This window comes from Corvus hawaiiensis, chromosome 10 (assembly GCF_020740725.1).
Source record: "Corvus hawaiiensis isolate bCorHaw1 chromosome 10, bCorHaw1.pri.cur, whole genome shotgun sequence".
Taxonomy (NCBI): Eukaryota; Metazoa; Chordata; class Aves; order Passeriformes; family Corvidae; genus Corvus; species Corvus hawaiiensis.
The window spans coordinates 27,769,252-27,781,553 of NC_063222.1; the positions used below are offsets into that span (position 1 = coordinate 27,769,252).

Consider the following 12,302-nt stretch of genomic DNA (forward strand, 5'->3'; position numbering starts at 1 on the left):
CCCTTCAGAAAGGGATAACTGTTTCTTCAGCAGTTTGGATTCTATGTTTAACCCTCCCTGTGCAGTTTCCCACAGTGGTGTGGTGTTACAGACTGCACGACATTGGCTTTTTCTCCAACATGCCACAGACATTTTGGAGCTTCCACAGCAGGAGTGGTTCCCGAGCAGTGTGGCATGGCTGGGTTTACTCAGTGATGGGTGTGGCCTCACTGACACACAGTTACAGGTTACAGGTGTTCTACTGTTGCTACAGTGACATGGCAAAACCAAAATCACTCACCTCATGCTGTTCCATGAGTTCCACTCCCAGCCTGCTGGGCTCTGTGTGAAGCAAGGCCAGAGGGGAGATCCCATCTCAATGGATCTTCTCTTTGGGACCATTCCTTAGTGAGGAGAATTCCCACCAGGATAAGGAATAAATACATGTACAGTGAAGGGCAGTTCTTGTGCTGGGACCTCCCATCATGCAGGGGGCCCATGGCAGAGGGAAAGGATCAGGCCCTAAGGAATCTACAGCCTCCTGCCTGCTTGGCACAGTCCAGCCAAAGACACACACAAAGGTCTCCTCCCATCTCGGGGCTTCTGCACCATCATTGCCTGTGCCTTTTTGGCAGAGCTGTGTTATTCCACTCTAGCACTGTTTCTTTAGAAAATTCAGGACACGGGGGATAGTGATAACCCTGCCCACCTCTCTGCTCACTTACCTGTCCTTGCCTCCCCCAGACCTACTTGAGTCCATTCATGAATTTAGGGGGAAATTGGGAGTGAAATTACAATTGCAAAGTTAGTATTTCTGGGGCAGTATTTCTGTAAAGTTTGAAAGATTGCCATGTGAACTCATCCTTGAGATCAGAGAATCTATTTCAGGTTCATTTGCCCCAGCCACAGGAGACATTTCAGAACTTGGATCTCCTTAAATGTGCAGGTCAGGTCCCTGGAGCACAGCTGTAGGGGAAATCCTGCTGCCTTTTGTGGAGTTGCTTGGTTCTTACTGCAATTGAATTCTCTCTTTAATTTTAAGATGAAACTGATCTTTCTGTACAAGTTTTATCAGAATTTATCAGTCATGTTAAAGAAAGATAAATATGAAGGGGAGCTGTTTGAATTGTCCCTCCCAAGACCTTCTGTTTGTAACTATGGAATGACCGGAGGAAATCTCACCATATTGTAAATATGATAAAAGCTGCCACAGAGAGTGGCATGGTGCAGTTCAGAACATAAAATACTCTGTGCGAGAAGACAAACTTATACAATACAATAAAAAGTGTCTTCCTTCCCAAGAACATGGATGAACATTTCCTTCCAAACACAAACAGGAGGCACAGGATGGACTGCTCTGCCCACAGTGTCAGAAAGCTGCAGAGAGGCAGAGGGAGAAAGAAAGCAGGGACAGGGAGATGTGTAAGGAGGAAGATCCTGAGGAAACTTGCAGGAAGTTCGTGTTGCCCTCTGCCATCACGGCTGTGGACATGCCGGGTGGCTGTGATGGCTGAGGGTACAACAGAACAGTTTTTCGGCACCTGATGAGGCTCGGGTTGGGGTCGTGCGAGGAATGAAAGTTTGCAGAGCCCAGGCTGAGCTGAGCTACCACACGGCAGATGCCGCCGGGCTGCCTCACCCAGCTCCCTGCTGTTCCCCAAAGGTGGCCCTGAGCATGTCCGGGAGCATCCGTGCGCACGTGTGGGAGCGGGAATGCTGGGGGGCAGCGCAGAGCCCGTCCTGCATCCCGCTCACCCTGCGGCGGTGCCCCTGCCAAGCCCGGAGCACGGCAGTGCCAGGGAACACGAGCATTCCAGCCCGTGTGCGAGCCCTGGAGCAGCTCGGGATTTACGGGAATGACATCCACGGCTGACATCAGCTCGCAGTATTTGCATTGGATTTCGGTGCCGGCTCGGAGGTGTGGCTTAGCGGGGACACTGCTTCAGGCTGCCGATCCAGCCGGGAGGGAGCTGGGGCTGGGAGCATCCTCGCTCCCTCTCTGCCATTCTGCCGGCACCAGCTCCTCCCTCCTGCATCTCAGGCAGCGCAGGGTGAGTCCAACAGCCTCTCCTACGATGTGTCTGCCCGATCTACTACAGCCTGAACACAGCCCGTACTCTGCCTTCCCTCCAGCCGAGCTCGTGAGTGAGACACGGTGCCTGCCATCCGTCAGGGGGGAATGGCATATGGAGACCTGAGCAGCCTTAACTCACCATCTTCCACCACGGGAACGATTTTGAAGAATTCCATGTTTTTTCAGCACCTTTGCTACTTCATTGTTGCCTGGCTTTTTGAGAGCATGAGTTCTGATCATTAGGGGTGCTGCCACCTGAATATTTCTTCATCAGATGCCACAAAGAGAGTCTAGGAAAACAAAGAAACTTGTGATGTGGAGCTGACAGTTTTGGTTTCAGCTGGTGAAAACTTGCAGAATCAGTGAGAAGGCAAAGAAAAAAATGCCCAGGACAATGTCAGTAACTCCTGGTAATTTCTCACTCAATGGGACAAGCTTCTTCACTGAGAACCACAGCATTATGGACAAACCCAGTGAGCCGAGAACTTGGAATGTCTTTCTGTTCTGTTTGACTTTTGCCATTGCAGTCCCAGCCCTTCTGGGCAGCATTTATTCACTAGTTTCCCTGCTGAAACTGCAGAACAAAACCACGGTTTCGATGATTGTGACCTCTTTGGCAGCAGATGATCTGATCAGCATCACGCCAGTGATTATTTTCATGCTCACACAGTGGTCAAGCGAAGTCCTCCCCCAGCCTCTGTGTACCACCTCAGCGTTTATGTATTTATTCCAGGGCATTTCTAGCAACCTGAAAGGGTCTCTTATAGTTTCTTACAACTTCTGCACCCTCAACACGACTGGGACACTGAGCTGCAGCTCCTCCAAGAGCCGCATGAGCGTGGTATGGGTCATTCTCACCATCTGGACTGTCAGTTTGCTGATGTGCATTTTGCCTCTCTGTGGTTGGGGCAGGTACATCCCCACGTCCTGGGGCTGCTTCGCCGACTGTGCCAGTTCCTACATCCTGTTTGTGTTCGTTGTGTACTCGCTGTGCTTCTCCCTGCTGGCAGTGCTGGCCGTTCCCCTCACTCTGCAGCTGCTGTGCTCAGGTGAGCCACAGCTGCTACACACCGAGTACCTGCAGGGCTCTGGAGGCTTCATCTCCCCTGGGACACCACGGAGATGCGGTGCTGCTGCCCCTGCGCTGTCGCTGCTGGACCCTGGGGATAAAACCCTCCAGCCTTTCCAAAACTCGGAGGCAGTTTTTGGGAAGGGTGTGGCTGAGAGCAGCACAAAGAGCAGGAGCTTCATCGTGGGCTTTGCCCAGAAACGATTCTCGCTGATCCTGGCACTGACCAAAGTCCTTCTCTGGCTCCCAATGATGGTAAATTCTCAGATGGCTTCACTTTCCAGTGTTCACTTACATTTCAGTGGGATGTGACCTGTGAGCCATGGATTGAAATAGACGAACAGTGGCCATTGCAGTTGTTCCTCGTAGTGTAGTTGTGCCAGCAAAAGTCCCCTCCAGCAGGTCTGTGTTGCTGCATGAGTTTAACTGGTGCCCAGTGGTTTTGGCAGAGCCTGGTTCATCGTTCTGACACTCTCTCATCACATCATTCATGTCACGTGAATACCAGGGGCAGTAAGGTCCCCATTTGGTACCCAGCTGTGGGACAGGGTCTGCTCAGCATTCTGGGGCTGGGAATTGAGGTAAAGGCCCCTCTGTCCTGTCCTCTGAGACACATCCTTTGGGTTAAAAAATAGGATTTTGGTAGAAAAATGCAGTTTGGTTGAACCTTTGTAATCCCTGTAGTGCTGGGGTGGGAGGGAGTGCTGTCATGTGCATGTGTGTGTGTTTGGGAACAGGAACCTGAGAAAGGGATCTGTTGGGAACAGGAAACACGGCACTGGGGCAGTTACCCCTGCCCTGGGTGTGTGAGGGCGGGGTTCCTTGGTACCACATGGGACTGGCTGGCACTGGGAGCTGGTCAATGGCACCTCACTATATTTAGCTTCAGAGAGGGTTTTTCTGAGAAATGCAGCATGAGAGGAGGGCAGTCAGTGTGTTTCCTCTGCTGTCTGCTAGAGCCAGAATTGTTGTGCTCAGCAAACACTAATGACAATCTGTCTTACAGTGGTGTCATATCCATAGCGAGATGTTCTCTTTGTTCCTGGAAGCATCTCGTGTGCCCAAAGCGATTTAAATTTCAAAATGCTCTGCCTTTCAGATACAGATGGCTGTCCAGTATGTCACTGGGCTGCAGAGCCTTTCATTTGAGACACTGAGCTTCCTGCTGACTGCGCTGGCTGCCACAGTCACCCCGGTGTTTCTCCTGTCACAGCACTGGCTCCACCTGCCCTGTGGCTGCATCATCAATTGCAGGAGGAACTCCTATGCAGTGTCTTCAGAAGATGCCAAAAGTAAGTGTGGAAGGGTTGCTTTGGTGTAATAGAGGTTGCCAGACCTTCCCTGGTAACATCCTTGGCATCTTCTAGAGCACTGTTTTCCCTTGGGCTTTATGTAAAAACAGCTGGAGGAACAGAGTGGGTCAGGTGGAAGGGACTCACAGAGATCAGCTGGTCTCAACTGCAAATGTTAAGGGCTAAATATTTCTGAGGATGTGGGAGTTGTTTTCCATTCTCTGGAGTGAAAATCCTCTACCATCAGTGAATGAATTCCTTACATTCTCTGCATGTTCAGGGAGAAAGAGCTCCTGAATCCTAGAGAAAAGCCATCCTCAGTGCATGGCTTTCACTCGCTTTAAACACATTCTCCAGGTGCAGAATGGCTTGTGCTGCCCCTGGTGCCCTTTTAGCCACTTTCCCAGAGAGAACGACTGCAGTTCATCGAGAAGGCAGTTCCTTCTCGGAAGTCTTTCTTCTCAACAATTCATTCTTTTTATGGAGAGAAAATTGCCTGTTTCCAGCAGGAGCTGGATAATTTATTCCATGTTTTAGCATGTCATTTGCATTGTGTTTGCAAACTCCTTTTTCTTCTTGGTCTCAACTCCTAACACAGTTTCTTTCCTTCCTGCTTAGCCAAGCGCAGTGGTTTCGAGTTCAACCTATCATTCCAGCAAGGCTATGGAATCTACAGGATATCCCAGGAGAACCCTCCCCGCCACAGTGGCGATGGTAAATCCACATCCTACCACAACCTGGTGAGCTCTGACTGCAAGGAGCTGGGGCCTGGCAGAGGCAGCGACGCCGTCGGCTCCGTGTTCCTGCCCACGGCATTGGGACACGGCTCCTGGGGCACCCCGGGGGGGAGTGGGACAGGCCCCACATGCCCCCCTCCTCATGGGCCAGGGGCCTGTCAGGGCCAGGAGGGCACAAACTGTGACCCATCAGCGTTCCCTGAAGGACCAGAGTGGAGGCTGTCCCACGAGGAAAGCCACAAACCAGAACTCTCGGACTGGGAGTGGTGCCGGAGTAAATCCGAGAGGACCCCTCGGCAGGTAAAAGAGGAATTTATTCTTTTCTGATAATAAGAGTTTCCTTATGAAATAGGAATGATTTTTACTGGCATTGATACTTCTATTAGTCCTATTTTTTAGTAAAACTCATACATGGCATTGTATAATGTTTAGTAACCACAGACCTATTTGCAGGTGCTGATCCTGCAATAATTTCTCACTTATGTTCTTAATCATGGAGTTTTCTTATTTTGTGTGCACCTGCATGCCTTGGATATGATAAGAATTAAGTATGAGTTATGTTAATTTATCTTAGTGAAGAAGAAGTTTCTCTCCAAAAGATGACATTTTCCAGGGCGTTCCACTGTGGAATTCAGTGGCCATTGGGCATTACAGTAGGTGGGAGTGGGGTAAGGGCCCATGTGAAGTCTGTGAGAGAGGAGCTCCGGAAGGCTTTAGGTTGGAAGGGATCTCTGGAAGTCGCCTAATCCAACCTCCTGCTCCAAGCAGGGTGACTTCAGAGCCGGATCAGCTCATGCTCAGCCTTTGAACACACACACAGGAGATGTATAAGATGTATTTTGTATTCAAATATGGGAATCTCTCTCCATCTGATACACACAGGTTTATCGTCTGAGGCACAGTAGGAATTTGGTTGATGTTTCAAATCTGACTGATCATCCCTTTCATAAAAAGCCAATGCTCACTCTCTTGCAGTGTGCAGAGATGAATTCCTGCATTTGGGGGCAAAAGGAAGTGATGACTCAGTCTGGTTTTAATCTACCAGTTCTTGCCAAGGCCTCATGTGCCATGTACAGCTTGGTTAATAAGATCACTGTATCAGGAGGTTCATAACTGTGGCTCTCCCTTCCAGGAGTTTCCAGATGACGTTTAAAAAAAAAAAAATTCCTTTCCCCATGTCCCCTGGTGCCAGTTCAGATGCAGCCCCGGGACTGCAGCAGATGAGAGCAGCTCTTTGTGAGCAGCTGGCAGTGACTGCCTGGGGGTGTTTTCTGTGCCCTGGGGCCTTGTATGGCACTTTTGGACATAGCCTTCACTACTTGCATTACAAAGAATCTGACAGAATCTTCTGGCACTTTTCCAGGTATAACCCAGTGCCAGGCATTAAAGCTTCTATGGGGTAAAAGTTCCAGGCTTTGGAGTTACAGCTCTGCCTGGTTCTGACATTCAGCAGGAGCTGCCATAGCTTCACAGCTGACATTTGCTTTGCTGCTGGGAAAGGGCAGAGTGTGAAACCCCTGCAAGCTTTGTAAAAATAACTTTAATGCATTGCTCAGGTGTATGTTGGATGAAAGATCAATTTGGGCCACATATTAAATAAGTTGAAAACCATCTCCTTTGTTCATCCTGTCTGGAAGTCCCAAAGTGTCTAAGAAAAGTCACTCTGTTCTCATCACTCTGCATTTCCCACCTGTGTTAAAAAAGGAGACTCCCCCTGGCATTAATTTGCCATATCCTTCTGCAGGAAATCCAGGGATTCTTAGTGGAGTCCATAAATACAGGGATTGTTACTGGAGTCCATAAATACAGGGGTTCTTATTGGAGTGCTACTGATTTTCTCTTCAAGAGGAGAAGCTGTAAGAACTGACAGTAGGAGGGAGAGCAGCCATCCCCCATGGATGTGGGATCAGTGAGTTTGATTGAGCTGTTTGAAGAGCAGGGTGCCAGACAGGACCCGGGATGCCTTTGGTTTCCTCTAGAAGCTGAGGGCTTGGAGAGTGGCTCTTCCTTGGGGTGACAGTAATGATTGTGGAGCTGGTTGTCTCCTCATTATCTGTTCTGTGAGTAAAGAGTTGCTCCATCAAAGTGATTTCTCTGGAATAAAAGTGGCATGAGAGAATGAAGCAGCAGGGTTATTGAATCCATGATAGGATGGCTGTAATGGAGAGGGAGAGAGAAGATGGTACTTGTCATTTCTAACTCTTGCTCGGCTGCGTTTTTGAAGAATACCGTTAACATCTCATAAAACACCTGTGTATCTCCGTTCCTAAAGAGATTGAGTGTAAATATGTCATGTCTTATTTTGCCTATACTTCAGTGCCCTCAGGCAACAGAAATCTCCCAGACTGGCAGTTTGTTCCAGTCTTGCTGATTATTTTTCTCTGCTTCATCTGCGGGTTGCCTCCAGCAAACTCTTTGAAGAGGCTCTGTACAGGACCTATTTATGTGCCCTGCAAGGAAAGAGAGGGGGAGGCTGTGCAAGTGACTTCACTGAGGAGGAGCCAGCGCAGGCAGGAATATTTTAACATGATAAGTACACAGCATCTCACTCACTGCAGGAAAGTTGTGAACATTCTCTTAAACACCAGGCACAGCTCAGAAGCTGAGTTAGGAATGGCCTTGAAGGTTCTCTTTGCTTCCCACTGGCTGGTGGGAATATGTACCACCTGTACCCCTGCTGATGTGCTGAGCTGTTCCCTTCGGGCTTCTTCCTGCTCAGGTGGTTGGAACTTGATTTCCAAAGAGGTTCCTGTGGCTGGAAAATCAATGTGACATTTCACCTTCTTCTTCTCACTTTGCTCCCGGAGGCATGCATGGTCTGTGTGATGCTTGTTGGCTCCCTGCTGCAGTTCCACTGCCATTGGCTCTCTCTGGAATTGCGGAGGAATAGTGGGAGTAGAAGCATTTGCCCAGGAGGGCAAGGCTGGATATAGCTCCCAGAGCCTTTCCCTCACAGGTGTCCTCACCTTGGATGCTCTGTTGCACTTCCTGGTACTGATTGATACGAACCCAGGTCTGTCTGCATCGGGCAGGCCAATGGCAAGCGCTGGGCTCAGGCCATTTGAGGTGAGCTTGTCTCTTCCTGTCATAGCCCCTTGGCTCTACATTTGCTGCAGTCAGCCTCAGAAATAGCAATTTCACTGCAGCTAATTTTAATTTTTAGGGAAGTAGAAGACTAAGCCTCTATTTTAAAACAAACAGAAAACTCATTGTCTCTGGAAAGAAAAAGCTGGGATCCTTGCTGGAAACATTCTAAAAATAGAGCTTTTCATCTCTGGCTGGGTTTGACCGAAGTAATTAGGAATGCAGACTCCTCAGAGCTGTTTTAGATGGCTGGTTTTCTGTTTGGGAAGGCAGCATGGCCCAGTGGGAGCAACACGGACATGGCACAATCTGTGTGTGCTCTTGGTGCTGCCCCCGTGCAGAGATCTGTCCTAGAGAGGAGGTGCAGACTCCAGTACATCTGTGCTTCACGGTGACACTGCTGGCACACCTGTCTGCTTATTGCGGGGCCTGTGACAACAGGAATTGTGAGGGAGAGTCTACAAAGTGCCTGTGCTTGACTCCGTCACCAGACACTGTAGATGGTGTCCCATGTCCCATGCAGCCTCCAGCTGCTGCTTTGAGCATTTCCAAATGGAAATCTGTCTGTCAGAGCCTGTTCCAGCTGCTGTGAGACTCAGATACATCCAAGCCTTCCCTATGGACAGCATCCTCCCTGGTGAATCCAGCCTAGACTCTGCTCAGGCAGCAGGAACAGGACAGGGAACCTGGTCCTGACCCACAGTGATGGCGGGGAAGGTTTTGCCTCATGGCAACTACAGCTGCTTCTGTGAACTCTGGAAGGTGGATGTATAATGAAATATGAGGGGATTTGCTTGATCAATTCTGCAGAGATTTCTCTGCTCAGAATGCATCAGCATTCTGTAAGGAACAAGGACATTTGTGATTTATTTCACTGGGATTTTTTTGTCTTTCCTTTTAAAAAATGCCTGTGCTGGTACATGGAGTTCTCCAGTGAAATCCCTGTCCCAGATTCTAACAGCCAGAACATTCTCCAGGCATTGTGGGCAAGGGCTGCATGGGGCTCTGAGTTTCCTGTTCCTCACAGGCACACCTGTGTGGAAGTGCTTTAAAAAGAGAAGGGGTAGTGTAAATTGTGTGGGAGAGTTGTGTCTGTTATTTCTTTTGGAAACAGTTTTCCTTTAAATGCAGGAATGCAAGGTGTGTGGGAAAAGCAGGAAAGGCCCGATGGGGCAGAGCCCTCGGTGCAGACTGGGGCAGTGGGATGGCAGACGTGCAGGAACAGCACCGTAGGTCTCTTTCTGCTTCCACTGAGGTAAAACCAAGCCACAGCCTGCTCCAGCTGTGGGTGCTCCTGTTCAGCCTGGAATAAGGCAGAGCTGGGATCAGGGACCTGCACGGCGGCACTGGAGGCCACTCTGTGTTACTCAGAGTCCTTCTGCTGCCTCCTGCTCTGGAGTGAAATTGCATTGTTAGGCTGCAAACCAGAAAGCTGAACTGCAGGGAACCGCGGGAGTGGGAGGCAAAATACTTCACAGGATGTACCAGTAGAGTCTGGTTTGCTGGTGGATGCCTATTTATTGCCATGGATGTGTCATGAGAAGCAAAAATGGGTATTTAATAATGGTATCAAGGACAAGATAAAGGTCACTTTCTGTTCTCATTAATAATAATTTATACTGAAAGTAATTCCAGTAATAATCAGTGTTACCTGACTGTACCTAAACCCAGGATAAATGCATTTATCCCTCCCTTGGACCCCATAACCCTGGGTTTAGTGCCAGCACTTGTATCCACATTTCTCCCCAGAGCACAGCATTGTGGTTTGCAGGGACAAATGGATTCTGTACTTTAGAAACAGGTGAAGGTGTCTGGAATTGAACAGCATTTCCACCAGAACTGTTCTAGTGGGAAGTGACGGTGTTCAGTGCCTCCCTGGTTAGTGACTGGGCAGTGACATAGGAGACTTGATGGATCTTTTTCACTTTAACAGTAAATACTGATTTCTCAAGAGAAAACTTGAGAAGACTTTTCAGGAAGAGACACTAAGTGATTGGGAAATGTCTCATTCTCCAGACCCGGGGTGTTCATTCCAGCAAGTGCAGATTGCTCATTCTCCCCCCAGGCGCCTCAGACATCCCCTCCATGTTCCTCATGTTCAGTCTGACAAATCAAAGTGTTTGATTTAACAGGACATAACCTTGGGCTGGTGGAATCAGCTTTTATTTACACTCCATTTTTCATATTCTGTAGATGCCATAGTGAGTCACAGTCACTTGGGACTTCACTTCATACACTAAAGTGTATAATAACACTCAAACCTTCTTGCTACTCTTTCCAATCTTAAATACCAGGTTGTAGGAGTGCGTGGTGTTAGGGCGATTGGGAGATGGCTGCTGTGTTCCCCACAGCGCCCCGGGCGCAGCACGGCTCGGCTGCGGCAGTTCGGCACGCCAGCGAGCGTCTCCCTCCTGCCCTGCGCTGCTGGTTCAGCGCTGAGGACACGCACACTCAAACCACACAGCTCGGTACTGCCACACATCAGGAGCCAGGGAGGGCCCTCCGCATGGCGCGTTCCACAGTCGAGGCTCATTTCACCTCTGCAGAGGGGACGAGGTGCGAGACAGGGCCCAGCTGTGCCCGTGATGCCCTTTCACAGGGTCACAGAGGCAGCGGTCTGAGGGCAGCGGGGAAGGGACAAAGGCGGGATGGGGAAGGGAACCAGCACGCAGAGGGAAGGCGCAGAGCGGGCACCAGCTCAGGTGCGCAGCCACGGGCTGCTGGGAGAGGGAGCTTTCTTTAGCCCAGGGTCTGGGGGGTGTGTGAGGTTACATTTCATCCGCAAGGAATTGCCGGAGAGGCTTTTCCTTTACCGAGATAATATTGATATCTCAAATATCTGAGTTTTTTACCAGCAGGCCTTTGCTAGTTTGGGGCTCTCTGGCCCACTAGCTGGCTCAGTGACCCCAAGACCAGGTGTCTAAAATTCTGCAAGGAAAAGGCAGTAGGATGAGTTAACAAACTGAGCATACTTGGCTGATTTACAATGGATTTCGACTTGGACAATGCTCACCACTAACGGTCCTTGTTTCCTTGCAGCGCGCGGGCGGGGCCCTGGCCGTCCCTCTGTGCGCATTCCAGGGGACTGTGTCTCTCCAGGCCCCCACCGGCAAAACACTCTCCCTGTCCACATACGAGGTGAGCTCTGAGGGGCAGAAAATAACCCCCATGTCCAAGAAAATCGAGGTGTATCGCTCCAAAAGCGTCGGGCATGAGCCGAGCCCAGGGGAGCCTGCGGACACGTTTGCTGACACGAGTGTTAAGATTCACTTGGAGGTGCTGGAGATCTGTGACAACGAAGAGGCCCTGGACACCGTGTCCATCATCAGCAACATCAGCCAGTCCTCCACGCAGGCGCGGTCACCCTCCCTGCGCTACTCCCGCAAGGAGAACAGGTTTGTGTCTTGTGAGCTGGGGGAAAGTGCCTCCTACTCCCTGCTCATCCCCTCGCACAGCCCCGGCAGCGACTTCAGCATCTCCATCCCAGACACTGTCGAGGCTCATCGGCAGAACAGCCAAAAGCAGCACTCAGCCAGGGGAGGGTACCAGGAGGAGATACAGCTGCTGAACAAAGCCTACAGAGAGCGGGAGGAGCAGGGGAGCAGCAACTGAAGGGTGTTTAATCTACACACCTCAACTGCTCTGACAGACAGTGCTCCCCTTGGCTCAAGTTACCCAAGCAAATACAGTATCAGCTGTTTTTCTCCTAGCATACAAATTTTATTTGGGTGCACTGTTGAATAGATTCAAACTGTTAAGGCTATATCAAGGGGATAACAAATACTCAAGTGCTTTATAGCTTTCCATAGTGAATTTTAAGTTACTTATTTATATATCTATTTATTTGAGGAAAATGTGTGTCTAAAGGGAATCCTAAATAAAGTCTTAAACCCCAGTTGTGGTGTTTGTTGGCACTGGGTGGTGTGTCTGCAGGAACCGGTGGAAATGAGGGGGCAGCTCCACAGGTGGGAAGTTATGGCGGTTTTGACGCACTTGCAGTTCTTGTCAACATCTAAATCAACATACTACTAGAAATACTTTTCTAACACCTGGACATCACTTAAAGC

General features: G+C 49.7%; 1 protein-coding gene across 1 annotated transcript; it reads left to right on the forward strand.

Moving 5' to 3' along the window:
- Window positions 1–1,922: 1,922 nt before the first annotated feature.
- On the forward strand, window positions 1,923–12,130 carry GPR149 (G protein-coupled receptor 149). The gene is made up of 4 exons (XM_048315075.1): window positions 1,923–3,377; window positions 4,222–4,414; window positions 5,033–5,451; window positions 11,275–12,130. Exons 1-4 carry the CDS (start codon window positions 2,436–2,438, stop codon window positions 11,845–11,847), a joined length of 2,127 nt encoding a protein of 708 aa, XP_048171032.1. The 5' UTR covers window positions 1,923–2,435; the 3' UTR covers window positions 11,848–12,130.
- Window positions 12,131–12,302: the final 172 nt, after the last annotated feature.

Bases quoted from the DNA above. Each gene is read 5' to 3' on its own strand.
- GPR149 (XM_048315075.1), top strand. From the start codon at position 2,436: ATGCCCAGGACAATGTCAGTAACTCCTGGTAATTTCTCACTCAATGGG. The intron at 3,378-4,221 runs GTAAATTCTCAG...TCTGCCTTTCAG, and splicing joins TTCTCTGGCTCCCAATGATG to ATACAGATGGCTGTCCAGTA. The intron at 5,452-11,274 runs GTAAAAGAGGAA...GTTTCCTTGCAG, and splicing joins CCGAGAGGACCCCTCGGCAG to CGCGCGGGCGGGGCCCTGGC.